This window comes from Lepidothrix coronata, unplaced genomic scaffold (genome assembly GCF_001604755.1).
Source record: "Lepidothrix coronata isolate B3197 unplaced genomic scaffold, Lepidothrix_coronata-1.0 Scaffold78, whole genome shotgun sequence".
NCBI classification, from domain to species: domain Eukaryota; kingdom Metazoa; phylum Chordata; class Aves; order Passeriformes; family Pipridae; genus Lepidothrix; species Lepidothrix coronata.
In genome coordinates, this window is record NW_016690258.1 from 770,295 (window position 1) to 787,085 (window position 16,791).

At 44.7% G+C, this 16,791-nt stretch overlaps 1 protein-coding gene across 5 annotated transcripts in view; it reads left to right on the plus strand.

Annotated features, from left to right (window-relative positions):
• Positions 1-955: 955 nt before the first annotated feature.
• Positions 956-16,791, plus strand: part of DCAF1 (DDB1 and CUL4 associated factor 1) — a 50,908-nt gene continuing 35,072 nt past the window's right edge. For 3 of the 5 annotated variants that reach the window (XM_017819987.1, XM_017819990.1, XM_017819991.1), the window contains exons 1-8: positions 956-1,082; positions 5,970-6,087; positions 10,669-10,745; positions 10,985-11,058; positions 12,024-12,137; positions 13,891-14,028; positions 14,901-15,404; positions 16,558-16,659. In XM_017819987.1, coding sequence (XP_017675476.1) covers positions 5,978-6,087; positions 10,669-10,745; positions 10,985-11,058; positions 12,024-12,137; positions 13,891-14,028; positions 14,901-15,404; positions 16,558-16,659 — 1,119 coding nt within the window. In that variant the 5' untranslated portion in view covers positions 956-1,082; positions 5,970-5,977. Of the gene's footprint in view, positions 1,083-1,709; positions 1,726-2,552; positions 2,918-5,969; positions 6,088-10,668; positions 10,746-10,984; positions 11,059-12,023; positions 12,138-13,890; positions 14,029-14,900; positions 15,405-16,557; positions 16,660-16,791 lie in introns of those variants that run through there. The other 2 variants (XM_017819989.1, XM_017819988.1) reach the window with 2 other exon arrangements.

The window sequence follows — 16,791 nt, forward strand, 5'->3', positions numbered from 1 at the left end:
AAGAGCCAGGATATTCCCACTGCAGAACTGTCAGACACAGAGAAACAATCCCAGAGGAATGGAAGATTTTGCATGTGGAAGGCAAACAGGGATGGGGCTGTGCAGTGCCAGAGGGTTTTTCTAAACACAGACACTCACTCTTCTCATGCATGTGCTCAGCTCCTCCTGGGGTGTCAGAGGGAAGGAACGGGGAGAGGATGAGCTCTCCGGAGCAGCCGGAGGAAGGGTGGGAATGTGGGAAGAGGAGTTTTCCTGAGAGACCCAGGGGAGCCTGAGAAAAGCTCCAGTGCAGCCTCCTCTGCCTGCTGATGGGCAAGGCCCAGAGCAGAGGCGGAGGTGGGTGTTCGGCACCGCTGTGGGGCTCGGCTACAGCTGCCAAAACGGGCCCTCGTTTAACTGGCAAGAAACAGGACGATGTTCCTGTGTTGGAGTTAAGTGAGCACCTGAGCTGTCCTTCAAGGCGCCCTCTCACTGAAACAGCCCCGCTGTCTACCTGGAGGTGACCTTAAACAGGTTAACACCACCGCGTTGTTCACTGAACAAATGCACAAAAGAACACAACCTTCAGCCCTGAGGAGGGGAAGGCAGCACAGTCGCAGCCCGCAGCGGGCCCGCCGCGCCCCGCGGGGCCGGAGGGTGGATGGCCCCGCGCCCAGCGCCGCTATCGGGGCGGACACCCGGGTATCGCGAGCAGCAGCTGCTGCTCGGCGGCTGTTCGGTGCCAGCCTGGAAGGCGCAGAGCCCACACCCAGGAGAACGCCAAGAGAACACCGACCCGTCCGTCTGCAGCCGCCGCCTGGGCTGCGGGGAGAAACAATGGCGGCGCCCGCCGCGAACTACATCTCCCAGCGCCGCCCGGGCCGCCACCACCCCCAAGCGCATGCGCTCCGCGCGAACTCCGTTTCCCGGCAGGCCGGCCGAGCGCGCGGCCCGCCCCGCCCCGCCCCCTCCTCGCGCGCGCGGTGACGCAGCGCGGTGACGCGCAAAGTGTGCGCCCGGCACAGCGATCGCGGCCGCCGTGGGGAGCGCGGGGCCGGAGCAGGGGCCGGGGCGGCGGCGGCGGCACCGCGGGCAGCGCGCAGGTAACGGGGCCGGGCGGGCCGGGACGCGCCGCGGGAGCTGAGCCGAGCACGGCCGGGCCGGTTGGCGGCCGCGGCCTCCGCGCCGGGCAGGGGCGGCATCGGCGGCGGGGCGGGGGGGGATCGCCTCAGGCGCTGAGGGGGCGCGGGGCGGGCGGCGGGTCCGCCCCCCCGACAGGGGGCGCCCTCGGGGCGGGGGAGGCCCGGCGGGCCCGGCCTGTCCCGCTCTGTCCCCCCCGGCCCGTCCGGCGGGGCCGGGCCTGCTCCGCCCCGCCCGCCCCGCGGCCCCGGGCCTGGCCCGCCCCCTCCGCCCGCTCTGCCTCCTGCGCCGGGCCCGCTCGGCCGGGAGGTCTCCGCCCCCGCCGCGGCCTCCGCCGACCTTTACACGCCGGGGTGGCCGGTGCGTCCCGCCGGGCCGGGCGGTGCGGGACTCCACGGGAGCTGTCACCGCCCGCCCCCGCCCACGGGAGGGGCGGCCCGCGTGGTTCCCCGTCCGGCCGCGCGGAGGGGAATCGATGCTGAAACTGAGCGCAGGTTTTTTGTTTTGTTTGTTTGGGATTTTTTCTGTGGGTTTTTTGTGGTTTTTTTTTACCTTATTTTGTGGACAGCAGAAGTTTGTTCCTGTTTTTTGGGCTTGTCCTGCCAGGTCAGCACGCAGTTCCAAGTTTGTTTTGTAAAAGCAGAAATTCCAGGAAACCGAATAACCTTGTGGTTTTCCCTGGCCTTAAAATATCCTAATTTTAAAAAACGATGAATTTTTAAACAGGTACTTAAAGCAGCATTAGGAATGTGATCAGTAGTAACAGCCAACTTGGAGCTCTGTTAAAAAGGGAAGTTGGACAAATGAGGACAGGGTATTACCACAAACCATGGTTTTGTGCTCTGTAGCTTGTGAGGATTTTATTTCTTTGTGGCATATTTTTTTCCACAAGTGCACTCCAGTGTTGACAGTTCGTGGTGCTTCAGCTTTAACTTCCACGTGGTTATTTCAGACTCAACAGGTTCAGGCAAATTGCTGTCAGGTATCTCATCTGTTTAAAGAATATTTGTGATGAGAGGGAGCATTTTATTTCCTCTTAAAGTGAGGAATTCTTTGTGTTAAAACATAAATGTGGAAGGACCTACAGATGTACTGCTCAGCTTACTCATTAGTGTTGTTACATTATTATATTAGTCTCCTTCTCAGCCCTACTTAGAGTCATGTTTAGGAACAAACAGCCTGATTTAAGCTGGGTCAAAGTGTAGTTATTAGAATTTGAGTTGCCTCTGTACATGTGCATGTACAAGCTCTCATGTAGTTTTTGTCCATTAATTTAAAGTGCACGTTAATTAATGCCCACATTAATTTCAATGTGGAATCTTCCTGCAAAGTTAATTAAAATTGAGATTTTTTTTCGTTTGGTTTTTTTTTTCCCTGAGGTACAATTTTTGGGTTTGTTCTGTGGCTCCCTGATTTTCCATTTAAATTGCTAAGACAAGGATTTCGTGCTCGTTTCCCAAATAACCAAACTGATGGCTTTCAGAGTTTACAAGTAGATTTATTTTCACCTAAGAGTTTTGATGGTTTAAGATGTGTGTCTGTGTGGAGTCAGTGTGTTCAGAACCTCCTAATCCTCTCCCTGGACACAGCACCAGTAAGGGAGTGACCTGTGGTGGTGTTGCAGTTGGTGACACTCCAGTGTGTCGATGGACAGGAGGGTGGAGCTGAGCTGCTCAAACTGTTCCGTGCACTGAGTCAGGATCTGTGGTTAGAGGTCACTGGACTTGATTTCTTCGCTGTTCAGAGGTGTCTCACTGAGGTGACTCAAGCACTAAAGTGTCCGAGGTTTCAAAAACATGTGAGTACATCGAGGAATCTTAATATTTCTTTGGGTGTCCCTTTTTCTGTCAAGTTTTTACCTCTGACTGCAGAAGAGTAAAACACTCGTAAACCCTTTGCTGGGTGTGCTGGAACAGACACACCTGGGTTTTCAGTGGCGGTGTCCACAGCGACAGTTAAGGCTGCAAATATTTGTCTTTCAAAGTCAATTCCTTTGAGTAAGTGCTTTGCATTTCCTTAATATCAGTTTATTGATTCAAAGTGTATTTTGACAACCGTGGTGCTTGGGGAAAAAAATCCATTCTTTAGGTTATTAGATGTCCTGACTGAAATCTGTAATAGGCCATGATTTTTCAAAAGTTATTAAAAAAAAAATTTACCACTACCCCCCTGAATTTAAATCTGCTCTGTTCTTCTGGTTCCTGGAGAGCAGTTTAAGATGGAATTTGTTCAGCAGCTTGTCCAAGGGAAATAGTGAAAATCAGGGCTGCTCTTTCAGGCCTCCTCTCCAGCAGGCTGGGCGTGTTGCTGACGGTTACAGGTTAATTCATACTGTCTGTGTTCTGGTCCTCTCTGCAGAGTTTTTCACTTTGATTTAACATGGAATTCTTGAAAAAAGTGAGTACAGTAGGAGTTTCTGTGGTGCCATCTAGAATAGTAATATTTGTCTGAATAAATTGGGAGGGATAAGCCTGTGGAATAGATGAGATGCCTTGGTGAGACATTCACTGTCATTGCTGTGTCCTGATAGAAAGGGTGGCATTTGTGTGTTTGAATTTTATTTCAGGAAAATAGCTGTGTGTCAAAACCAGGTATTTAGGCTGATAATGTGCTTTACTGGGGCAATACTCCAGGTTTTAGGGACTGTTGGGATGTTTCCGTTTTTCCTGGTTATGGTTGGGCACAGTCTGTCCCAGAGGGCAGTGTGAGCACTTCCTGTGGTCTTCCTGACTGGAACTTTGTTGACCTCTTGCAGGTATTGCTGGACCTTTCTCATTTCCTAGCAGCAACAGTTAAGGGTTGTTAGAGGAAGTAGAGTGTTTTTGAGATTGCAGGAGAGCCTGAACATGCCCTGTACCAGCTCTGGGCTCACAGGGCCCTTCTTTCTGTATCCCCTGGGTACAGGATGAAGGTGGAGGTGTCGGAAATGGTTGAATGCAGATTCAGTTACAGCACTTGCGTTCTGGGGCCCAGAGTGGATTTGTCTGGATGTTTATCTGTGATGTTTAAAAGCTCTGAAGTGCTGCTGGCAAGTGGCATTCACTTAATGAAAAAGGAAATGGAGCTTTATGAGCTCAGAATAGTTTTCCTTTTCAAAGGTGTTTTGGGGTGTGTGTGTGTACAATCTCATTATGTTTGTTGCCTGCATCGAGGCAGTGTTTCTTCCTAAGCAATTTGTGCATTTGCATCGCATTTCCTGGTGCAGTTCTGAGATGAATGAATAATGAACGCCCCAGATAAAATCATAATTACTTGTGATTTAGAAAAACATCATCTTTCTTTATGCTTAGGTAGTTATGAAGTGAGCACATGCTAACAAAAAATAGTACTTATCAAGATGCTGTTCTTGAAGTCACAGGTTTATCTTTCCATAGTCTTGGGGTGATGATTTTTGTGCACTTTGTACCAGTTTTGTCATCAGCCAGGTGATCTTCACTTCTTGTCTCCTGTTTAACTAACAGTCACAGTACATTAAATTCAGAAGCACCTATGAGACAAGAAGCAGAACTTTAGGATTGTTCATCCATTCCCTGAGTGAGGAGGTGTCCAACACTCAGTTAAGCATAGTGGTGTTTTCCAGAGAGAACTTGGGCTGTAAATGCTTACATAATCTGTGTTGGCCTATGGCTGCCTTTATAGTCTGTCATTTGACTGATCCCTGAATCTGTATTTCAGGAATTGAAGTGTATGTCACTGTCTTAAACACATCCGTATTTAATATTGTTTTGGGAAGTTCTTTTTCTGTGTCAATTATGACAAATGAGTGTTTAATCTCATGGCAGATGGGTATTGGCCATGTTATGGCTAATGAAATGCTGGGAATCTGTGCGGTTTTGGATGTGAAGGAAGCTCTTCTGCTTTGATTTCTCATCCCTACCTTCAGTACAAGGTCAATTTATAAATCAGGATTGGGTATTCCTTCCTCCAGAAGTTACGACTCTTCACAGCAATCAGTCTGTCAGGTTGGAAACTAAGGGCACAGCAGTGTTTTGAGACAGATTTTTGTTCTAGTTGATTTGTCAGATTGATAAAAGCTGACACTTGGAAATTTAGAAGCTTAAACTGAATCTACAGTGATAGTTCTCTTCATTAAATAGTACCTTAACAAGTCATTCAATTCTGTAGAGGGATTCTCTTTTGAGGATGAGAAGATAAATCTTCTGTCAGCTGCTGTCACGAAAGTAAAGGCTGATAAACCTGAAGTAATTGCTCCAGTGCTCCCTCCTGTGATCATCCTTCCTTCCTACTGGATCCACTGGCTGTTCTTGGAAACCTTGAACAAGTGGTCAGGTGGTGCCCTGCTCTTTCCCAACCACCGCTGTCCTGGAGCTGCTCCCACTGCCCGCAGCTGCTCCCTGGCACCGTGTACCTGATATGTTTGTTGGCTCTTCCACTGCTGTCTGGAGGGTGTTAAACTGCAACAATGACACTGATCACAGTCCTGCTGCCCTGGCTTTGCTGGTTCTGGAGTAAATCACCAGGAAGGACCGACTCAGGTCTGCTCCTGGAGTGGAGGAGCAGTGGAGCTTTTAGGAGGTTCAGCAGTGAACACCCCTTGGGTGAGGTGTGCATTCCTCTGTCCTGGTCAGGGCTGTCCTGCACCAGTCAAGACTTGTGTGCAGTGTGCATGTGTTCTTTAGTCTTCGGGCACAGGACCAGAAAGAAACTTTCAGCTTTGAAAGCAGAATGCTGTCACTTGATCTTCTCTCTCCTTGTTGCTGAGTATTTGCCTCTTTCAAATGACTTGTAATCTTTGTTTTAGGTTATTTCAATGAATATAGTGACATGGTGTGATTTCTTGCTCATTTTTATGCCTTTTCTTCTTTTTCTGGTTGTTCCCTCTGCCTTAGGCTAAGCCATGACTTCAGGAACTGGTCATGTGGACTCCAAGGCTGAGCTCACTACTTTGCTTGAGCAGTGGGAGAAAGAACATGGCAGTGGGCAAGACATGGTCCCTATTCTCACCAGGTAAGATCTGTTGAGCAAATTCCTAAACTGAAGTGTCTGAAGTTACTTGACAGCAGCTTTAACCACATTTTTGCTTGAAGTTTTCACATACCTGATAATCTGTAATTCATTTTTGTGGTCTGGAAGTTGAGCTATAGTGTGGTATTTTAATGCAAATTTTTGGTAAGAAATTTAATATTGCAAAGATCTTACACAAATTATCTTTAAAACGTGAATTTAATTCTCATAAATAATAGAAGTCAGGAAAAATAATTAGAAGTTGATATAAATCTGCTATCTTAACATGAAGCTTCTGAAACATTTATCAAGATGGGAATCTGTGAGAATGTTGTTCCATCATTGGTAGTGTGAGGGGTTTGAGTTTGCAGTAACGTTGGTTAGATTAAATGAAAGGACAAGAGTAGTGTTATTGAAGTTCACAGAACATGTTTGAAGTGAAATTTTGAAACTTGGTTAATTATTTTAAGCTGTGTGTTGATTGACTGGCCTTGTATTGCATATGTGAGAAACATATTACCTGGACCAATAAATTGTTTTTAGGAGCTGCGTAGGTAACACCATTAATTATAAGACATCATCTATTACAAGAGAAACATTTGAGTTATCAGTTGGATTTGTAGTTTCCCAAGCCAGGCCTCAGTTGGGTAGGCTGACATTACTCTTGATTTAGCAGGAGATTCACAGAAATTCCTCCCAGTCTCTCCTCACACATCTGCTGGCAGACCCATGGCCTGCCTGGTGTGTGCAGGACTGAACTGCTCTGGATTCCAGGAGCAATCCAGGTTTATGTTCTGCTCTGCCCTGTGCTGTGGGGTCAGACAAGTCAGCTCATGGAGTCTGAGCTGGCACTGGGTGGAAGTAACAGGAATCTGGTGGAGCTTCTTGCTCAGGTCTGTGCTGTGCCTCACCTACTGGGCACAGCTTTTTTTTGCTGTTCTTACTACATGTTAAAAATAGCAGCTCAGAAAGAGGGAGATGAGCAGCAGAAAACCAACCCTAAACACTTGAAAATTAGTAGGTCTCTTGAAAATTGTGAGACATGTTTTGGTGTGTCTTTGGGTCTTGTCTGAAGGAAACATATATGCTATTTCAAGACTTTTTTTCTGTAGGCATAACCAGAATTTTACTGTATTCTAAGAAATGTAAAGACATTTGAATTAAACATGTCTTTTCTTGTGTTTATAGCAGTCTGGCACTTCTTGCTCCCACTCAGCTCCTGGAACTCCTTACATTATTTATGCCCAGACAAGTCTGATAACTCTCTGTTGATTCTCAGGGTTTCTGTGCAACAGGCAGAGTGGTTATGAATGGTGAAAGCTTGGGTATTTTGGCTTTGGTGGAGATAGTATAGATTTATTTAAGGTAGATAGCAAGGGGATCTACTGACTGTCAGGAATTGGATTTACACTGCCTCAGGTATCAATGAAAGCTGTGTGTGTGTTTGGAGTTTTAGGTATTTAGATATTTAGAATTTTCTGGTGGAGGGGCTCCCCAGGAATCCTCACCAGCTGGAGCTTGCATTGGCCAATGACCCGAGGCAGAGTAATGCCCTTACATACTGTTTTAGTCTTCAGGCAGAGGAAGTTGTGGTCAGACTTGTTCATGAGTGATACTCTTCTACTTCCTTCTGCCTCCTGAGCAAAATGGATGAAAACTTCCCTGTGTGGATGGGGGTCCATTAAATGTGATGCTGAGCTAGCACATGTGAGGGTGAAGTAGGGAGGGGTTCAGCTGTAACAGGACAAGGACAGCAACAGTGAGGTTTATGGGCCACAACTGAATTGTCACTTCCAAGTGAGCTGGTTTTCTGGATGTACAAACTCTGGAGTGTTAGAAGGTATGAACTGGATAAATTGCTTGGAAACCTGTCAGCAAACAACAGATATTAAATATACTTGGTTTTCCAAAATATTGTAAATTGAAATGATCCTGCAAGAGCGTCAGTTCACAGACTGGAAGCGAGTCATGTTCAACCATTCAGGCAAATCCTGGGAGCCAGATCCTTTGCTGCATCCCAGGAGCCTCTTTCATCAGGGATAAATCAGCAGTTTAACACCGTAACTTTGATCTCCACAAACCAAGTGTGTTGTGACATGGGATCCTAGAGCATCTTATGCAGTTGCAATCTGCTGTAAAGGCTCAGGTTGGTCATTAATGCCAAGTGCTGACGTAGGGCTGGATTAGGATGGGTTTATGTTATGCCATGTAGGTCACTGGGAACTTCTCTGTATACCAGTGCCCCTTCCTGCCCCACTGCCCAGCTGAGCTCAGTTTGTGGCAAGTGACAATGAGGATCTGACTAACTTTCCAAAGACAGTTGTAAAGAGGAAAAAAAAAGAGTTAGAAGTAAGGGGAAAGAATCCCTGCCTCATGTAAATCCAAGATCTTGTCTGCAACCTTTGAAGTGGCGGGAGAACCAATATAATGCCAAATGAGTGAAGGAAATCTTGAAACCTGAACAGAAGCTCTGTGGTTTTGTTAAATCCCTGTGTGCCAGGTGCCAGTGTTAGAAGGTGGGAATGAGCTTTATTAGTTAATTGACTCTTCTGTTGCTCCAACTGAGAATTGAGAAAGCTCTTGATCTGGATAGATTTGTCCAAGTCAGGTCACAAACCACCTTTGCATGTGTTAGTTAAAAGAAGGGTATTGCAAGGAAGCTTGATTTTTAATTTTTCCCCTTTTTCTTTTTTTTTTTTCTTTTTCGAGTCAATTTTAAAGAGGCAGTTATTTTTTTGTTTTGCTCAAACAATTATGACTAATTGCCTTAACACCCCCCCCATAATTAGTGATTCACATGCCCATTTCATCCAGCCTGTGATAATGTTGTCGTCCCTGAAACCACTGGGAGCTGGCTCACTGTTTGGCTGCCTACCCAGACAGGATGCACTGGCCAGAGTGTTGTGCTCACTTTCCATGCTGCTTGTCTGTCCTTTCTGGCATGTAATCAAAATGCTAATTTTCACCTCAAAAGACCTGACAAGCCGAGGGTGCTGCTTCCCAACTCCCCATTTGTCTGAGTTGTCTGTCAGCAGACGCCCCTCAAGCAATTAGTTCTCGTGGAAAAAAAACGAGGAGCTGGCAGTGGAGTATTGAAGGAACTTGCTTTTGCCAGAATTCCTTGAGAGCTCAAGCTGTGCCACCTATTATTAACAAGGGACATAATTTGCATCCCTTCAGAATCAGGCTTGTAAAAGTAAATATTGGAACCCCACAGGATCAACAGTTTGTTGAAAGATAATTGTCAGATCAGAGACAAGCAGGAAAGTTTTCTGCTCATTCCTAGTGAGCTAAATTGCTGTTCCTACAATCTGGCAGTCATCATCCTTGGTCAGTGTAGTTCAGAGGCAGGACTAAGTACATTTTTACCTCTAATTGTGCCTGGGAACACTGGATATTTTCTGGAAAGTCACAGGAATAGAGTAGAAGTCAGTGCTGTTCTGTAAGGGCAGTCTCCTGTGAAAGACAAATATTTTTCCAGGGCTTACTGCAGCCTTCCAGCAGTTTTCCCTCCCCTATAATAAACTCTGCCTAGATTACTACATTGTAGTATTAAGACCTTGTTTTAAAATGCTGTGCTGTACATAGACTCTGCACCTCAGCAGAGGGAAGGGAATGATGTTTTATACCTAGGAAATAAGATTTAATTTGCTAATTTTTTTAAATTGAATCGAGTGCTCTTTATTTCACATAAAACTGCATATATTTCCACTGTAACACTTCATGGAGAAAGACAGTGGATAACTATGGAATTATTTATTGCTCGACCATGAGATAATTTCCCTCGTCTTGATTTTGTTTAAATAAAAATAATAATTGATTCCCGTACTGCTCATTCTAAATTAATTGGAGCATAGGATTTAATGTGTCTGCTGAGGCCACTCCTCAATTTAGGAGAAGGTATAGCTTCAAAACAACCCTTAATTTTTTTTTTTTCTGGTACAGGAGAGCATTTAATATATTTTGAAGGTCTATGAATGAGGAGCTGGCTGAGTTTCTCCTTGTCTTATCCATTGTGGTAGCTGATATGTGCTAAAACATTGATAGCTGAATAGAGATTACACAACACTTCATGAAAGTATTTAATATTTAATAATTATACAACATGATTGAAGTTTAATATGCAAAATAACAGAAAACTATGTAGGCAGTTTGAGCAGCTGCCCTTGCACACACTGAATAGGGAGGAGGACTTAAGTCACCTGTTCAGGACTGATTCTGCTGCAAAAGAAAGACACTCTGGTGGTGAAAAGTACTGCTCAAGCCCTTTATTTGCTCAAGTTCTCTACACCACCAGAACTCTTAAGATGAGTAAATAAAAGGTGTTGGCCCCACAGAGTGTATGTGCAGCTCTGGGGTGTTGATAGGGGTTCAGTGGGGTTTGGAGCACAGTGGGAGGATGAGACAGAAGAGGCCAGTCTCTTTTCTCTGCCCTCTCTTGTGGACAGTCTGAAATCCTCTGGTGGCACCGGGTGCTGTTCAGGTGAGAGGTGATGGGCTGGTTTAGAGTGCTTTGTCAGATGTGTTGATGTGGGGAGCAGGCTGAGTGTGAGTTGTGTTCACTGGATGTCCTTCCCCCTGCAGGATGTCGGAGCTGATTGAGAAGGAGACTGAGGAGTACCGCAAAGGGGACCCCGACCCGTTTGATGACCGGCACCCGGGTAAGAGTCCTGAGTGGCTTGGGCAGCACCAGCTCTGTCCCAGTGAACACCTGCTAACTCATATTGAGAGGAAACACGTGCCGACTGCTGACTGAGGTCTGATACTGCCTTTGCGCTGGGAAATGGTGCTCTGTGGTGCTGACAGTAGAGCATTCCGCAGTCAGTCTGGGGATAGCAGTTCAATATTGATCCTGGCATCCTGAGGCAGGTAGATGAGTGTTTCCCTGTTCTTCCTGCAGGCCGAGCAGACCCGGAGTGCATGTTGGGGCACTTACTGAGGATACTTTTCAAGAACGATGATTTCATGAATGCGGTAGGTTTGCTTCAAGAACTGCATCTGTCAATTCCTGACACCACCTTAGGGCTTTTATTTCCTGTATGCTGGTTTATCTCAGTACTTGTTTAATATTTATTTTAGTGGTGTCAGGACCATCTCTTCCATAGCAGTGGTTTTTAAAATGGGTTTAAGAGCAACTCATTTGCCACTGTTAAAGTGACTCAAGGAAAGGGGAGTTGATGAGCTGTTGGAATGTGTGTAGCAACAACTGAATTAATTATTTTCAAAGTTTGTGAGTCTCTTTAAAGAAAATGTAGGTCTTCTAATACAAGTACAAAACCATAATTTCTTTCTGTAATGGATATACCACTAATTCCAGTGCCCTGTCTCTGAATTCATGGAAATGCTGGGCTGCCTGTAGGAGCAGAATAGTGTATGTTAGCTCTAGAAGACTCAGGCAGAGAATTAGGAGGCAGGAATCTGGCTTTCCTCTTACATTTCTGTACTTTAACATGATTTAATAGCTAGAATTTTTGTTATCCTCACATCCCTGAAACCACCTGTATGAGTACTCATTGCTGTAAGGATTCTCACAGATAGTTTGCATGTACCTCTCCGTGTTAAACTGCAAGTGATAAGCAAATGTAGGTACAATTAAAAACGTGCTATTTCTTACATTAATTTTTTTTAGCAATTATCTTTTCATGTTTACGCTGTTCCTGTCACAGTTTTTTAAAGCATTTGCCTTTACAAATGAGTTCAAGATAAATATTTAGTCAGTGAAAAGCAGACCAGACGTTCTCTGATGGCTTCTCTGAGAAGTAATTTCCCCTTCTGAGGCTCTGAGGGAGCACGTTAAAGGCTGGTTGTGTCGAGACCCAGGGCCCAGACTGGCATTCCTTACTGTACCGCTTTGCTGCTGTGGGAGCTGTAAGGCTTTCACGGCTCTGGTTTTGGTCAGAGTCTGATTTCAAACCAATGCTGTTCCTGATCTTCTCCAGCTAGTGAATGCTTATGTGATGACAAGCAGAGAACCCCCACTGAACACTGCTGCCTGCCGACTTCTGCTGGATATCATGCCGGGACTGGAAACAGCTGTTGTCTTTCAGGAAAAGGTATCACCTGTGCTGAGGCTTGGTTTTCAAGCTTGCTGTATTATGTACTCCAACAAGTCTTCCCAAAGGACAAATGAATAAAAAGCCCTATTGAAATCCTGCCCCTGTGAGACAATCCCTTCAGTCTTCCTAATTTTGGCTTATTCAATTAATCAAATCTTGGGTATTTCACAGCTTTTTAAGGTGTAATGTGACTGATTCAAACAGGAGCTGGAACCTAATGTAGTGTTTTGGGAAATGCTATAATTTGAATTGTTACATGCTAGGACTGTGAATGGAGCAGGCTGTAGAGAACATGGAGGACTTGCTGTGGGAGTCTTGCCCAGTAATCCCCAGCTACAGCAGAGCGATAGCATTACTAGAGCTGAGTGATAAGCAAGTCATACTTTAACTAAGCAGTCTAAAATCCACATGCTTTGTGGGGATTATCTGGAACTGTGATGGACAGCTGACTCAGACTTCTGTATGTTGACAAGTGGGTTGTTCTGAAGGAATGCACAGAGAGCTGAAAGAGAGGAGAAAGTGAATTTCACTCCTGAGCCACAGTTTCCTCTTCTGTAAAAATTTGTTTTTCTGAAGTCTGCAAATCAAGTAGTGCTTTATATTAAAGTTCTAAATTAGTTTCTTTACTGTTGAAAATATGGGTATGGACTCCAAAGTGTGATAAAAGAAAAGAATAATTTTCTCCCTTTGTGAAAGATTTAATTAAATTTGAGCTCTTTGTGATCTGTCCAAAAGCTAAGGCTGGGAGACCTTAAACCAAAAAAATTTAAAACCAAAACCATAGCTTCCCATTTTTGGAGAACATACCTATTTCCAGAGACTAAAGCTCTCTGTAAGCTGAAATTAAATTAAGTTTTACACTTAAGAACTTTTTTCCTTTTGACTTGAGAATATCTAGAGCTCTGTTCTGGGACTTTGGGCTCCTGTATGTAGGAGACTTAAGGATATCCATTGGATGAGGGTGCTGTTCTAGTCACAAAGAGGCCCTCTAGCGACCAAGGGATTTCACATCTCATCAGTTACAATTTTTTAAAATTACATAAGAGCATTTAAATAATAATGCAATTCTTTAAATATATAACAGGCAAGTCTTTGAAAATCTGTAAGCTGAGAGTTCTCATTGAAATGTGTGTCTATTCATTATTACTTTTTTTCTGATCCTGTATTGTATTGTACCTATGATTCAAATTACGTGCAAGATTCCCGTCGTGGTGGTAATGTGTTCCTGTTTGATGTTTCAAAATCCATTAGTGATTTAGAGGTAAAAAAAATTAGTCTTTCGTACTAAAACATTGTCTTTTTAGATGGGTCTTTTAAGTTTAGCCAAATTCCATTTTACTTAATGTAAGTTCAACATGGCTTCTTTGAAATCTGCTAAATTGCTGGAGCTTTCTATTAGCGAAACTGCCAGGAGCTTTGGGCTCCTTTGTTTGGACTAATCAACTCATGCCTGTAGTGTTTTGCTGCTTCCTAGGAAGTACTTTGACTGGCCACTTCAGAAGGTTTTTGCAGGTGTGCAAATCCAAATATGTGATGCCTGGGAATAGTTTCATGCAGCTTAAAGTGTTCGATTTATTTCTTTTTTTTTGTGTTCCAGATATTTTTATCCATTACATGACTGGTAGGAAATCTAGCCTGGTCATTACTAGGGCTAGGGAGAATTGTTCCCAGCAGGTCCTTTCACTGGGACTGAGAAGCTGAAGATGAAATGTAACTGTTGGAACTGTGTTCTTTTTTTCCTCCCTTCTAGGAAGGCATAGTTGAAAACCTCTTTAAGTGGGCGCGGGAGGCTGATCAGCCGCTGAGGACCTACGCAACGGGGCTGCTGGGGGGAGCTATGGAAAACCAGGACATCGCTGCAAATTACAGGGATGAGAACTCACAACTGGTAATCATCTCTTAATCACTTCCCCTTTGGAGAAGGGCAGTTGCCTCTAATTTTGTTTAAATTTTTTTTTATGGGGAGCTCACATTCATGAGTTAATATACAGGTCTTGTGGTTGTGATAATATCTGTAAGAGTCAACAGCTCATGGTTTCCATCCTTCCCTGATGGTGCATCTGCTGGTTGGAGCATGTGGCCTGATTATTCTCTTGTACCAGTTGTGTTAAAATTGCCAGTGGAAACCTAAGAAGTCAAACACTTTTCAGCCTCAGGGGGAAAAACCAAGGTCCAAACCACCACATCCATAGTTTCCTTAAAGAAAAATTTTCAGCAGCTTTACATCTGTAACTTTTGCATGTTGTGATTTACCCACCAGACGGGAGTTATAAAATGAAAGGTAAGTCAACATGGAGACAATTATGGTGAGAATGCATTCACTGCTCTTCTAATCTTTAGAAGTAAAAGCATGACCTTTGGTTTTGAGGACCTGCAGTTTACCAAAGCTGCTGCTTTGAAAGGGAATGTTGCCTTTATTCCAGGCTAGGCAGAGATGATGGAAGGATGCTGCAAGCTGCTCTCTGCTACTGTTAACACCAATATAGCTCATCTGCTCTTAGTGGCTTTCAAGCCACTTCCTTCTCACTCAGGAGACTTGGTGTTGCTATTTTAGAATCAAAGTAGCTGTAGCAAAAAGGGTTTGAGTTCTCCTACTCGCTTTGAAATCGTTATTTCTCTAGGCAAATGTACACCACAGCATACCTGGCAATTTATGCTGTGGAGTGGGTTTTACATGCTGATAACAAAAAATATGGCTGAGGTGAGTTGCATGATCAAAGCAAGAAGTGTGTTCTCACGAGCGCTGCTTTTCTGAAACAGGTGGCTTTGGTGCTTCGCCGACTGCGGGAGCTACAGGTCACTGAAATGACTACAAAACAGGAGAACAAGCGACCCAGCCCTCGGAAAGTGCCATCGGATCCTCTGCTGCCTCTCGATGAAGAGGCTGTGGATATGGATTATGGGGAAGTGACAGTAGATGGAGAGCAGGAGGAAGTTTCTGGTGATATGGACATCTCCTTTCATCTTGATTCAAGTCACAAGACCAGTAGCAGAGTTAACTCTGCTGCAAAGCTGGATGATGGGGCACTGAGGAAAAGCAAATCAGGGAAACAGCACGAGAGAGACGGCTTCCGGAAGGCCAAGCAAAAGCTGGGCTTTTCCACCTCGGAACCAGAGCGGATGTTTGTTGAGCTGTCCAACAGCAGCTGGTCAGAAATGTCCCCGTGGGTGATTGGCACTAATTACACACTTTACCCCTTGACTCCTGCCATAGAGCAGAGGCTGATTCTGCAGTACCTGACTCCCTTAGGGGAGTACCAAGAGGTGAGCAGTTGAGGGGGGGAGGAAGCACTAATGTACTCCAGTTCTCCTGACAAAGCTGAGTGGTGTTGTGGGGAAAAATCTGCACAATTGTTACATTTCTCTCTGATGTTTCCTGTTATGATTAAGATAGGTAACCTTTCCTGAGTGGCTGATGACTTTCAGATTGATGAAGTCATTAGTTTGAGTATTACTTGGTAGGTAATACTCAAACCTGAACCTAGCAGGTGTGTGGTCTATAGCTGGAGCATGGCACTAGGGATTTTATTCCATGTTTCTGTTAAATTTGGTGATCGTTTACGTGACACAGGGCAAGTCACTTTGTTTGAAATACAGACATTTCTCCTGTTTCCTATGGGGGATGCGATAGACTCCTGCAGTTAAAAGTCTGAGAAATAACTTGAAATTCTAAATGAAGTGGTTTGTGTAACCTCTGCAGTAGTTCTGATGACAAGTGACAGGGCAGGCAAATGCTTTTGAGAACTGATATTACTTAAATGGACAAAGTAGCATGGCCATGTCAGATACCAAACTATGTTTTCGTTTTCCGTGTTTCTTTTTTTTTTTTTTTTGAGGTTGTTTAGCTTAATTTATAACAGAACAAAGCAACACAGTGTTGCTTTGTGATATACATTGTGTGTGCACACGTGTGCCTTGCTTCTGTGAGAGCCAGAAACCGTGATCCCCCTAACACCCTGCATGCTGACTGGATTGCTTCATGTGCCAGCAATAACAGGATATAAAAATAGGAATTAATAGCATAAAGCTGTTGCAAAAGAATTATGCAAAGGGTTTTGGTTTGTTGCCCTGCTCTCCTGTTTTTTCTGTTCAGTTGTTGGGGAGTTGTCTTTGCACAGATGGAAGGTGGAACCTCTCTCCAGGGTGGTATCTGTGTGGACTTCCATAGCCGCACTTGAAGGAGAGTCTTAAGATTTCCGTGTGGCAGCTGCCATGCACCTTGCTGCAGTCAGCAGATGTTTTACAAGAGGTCTGTTAACCTTTATTGCTTCCTATGGATGGAGCTGGTTACCACTGACCTCTCATAACAGGTATCTGCTAATAGGGGGAAACTGGGGGTTTGAGAGAGTATAAACCAAAAGAGACCTTGTGTTTCCCGTGAAACATTCAGCTAGTGTCCCCTTTTTATTTTTCCCAGCTATTACCCATCTTTATGCAACTGGGATCAAGGGAGCTGATGATGTACTACATCGATTTGAAGCGAACCAATGATGTGCTGCTCACTTTTGAAGCCCTTAAGGTAAATTACTTTCATAGTACATTAAATATATCATAAACATTGTAAAAACATCGAATGTATGTCTGCTACGTGTCAAAGGCAAGTGCTCACCTTCTTTAGGCCCATGTCTTGCAGCATTCCCTGGGATCGGAA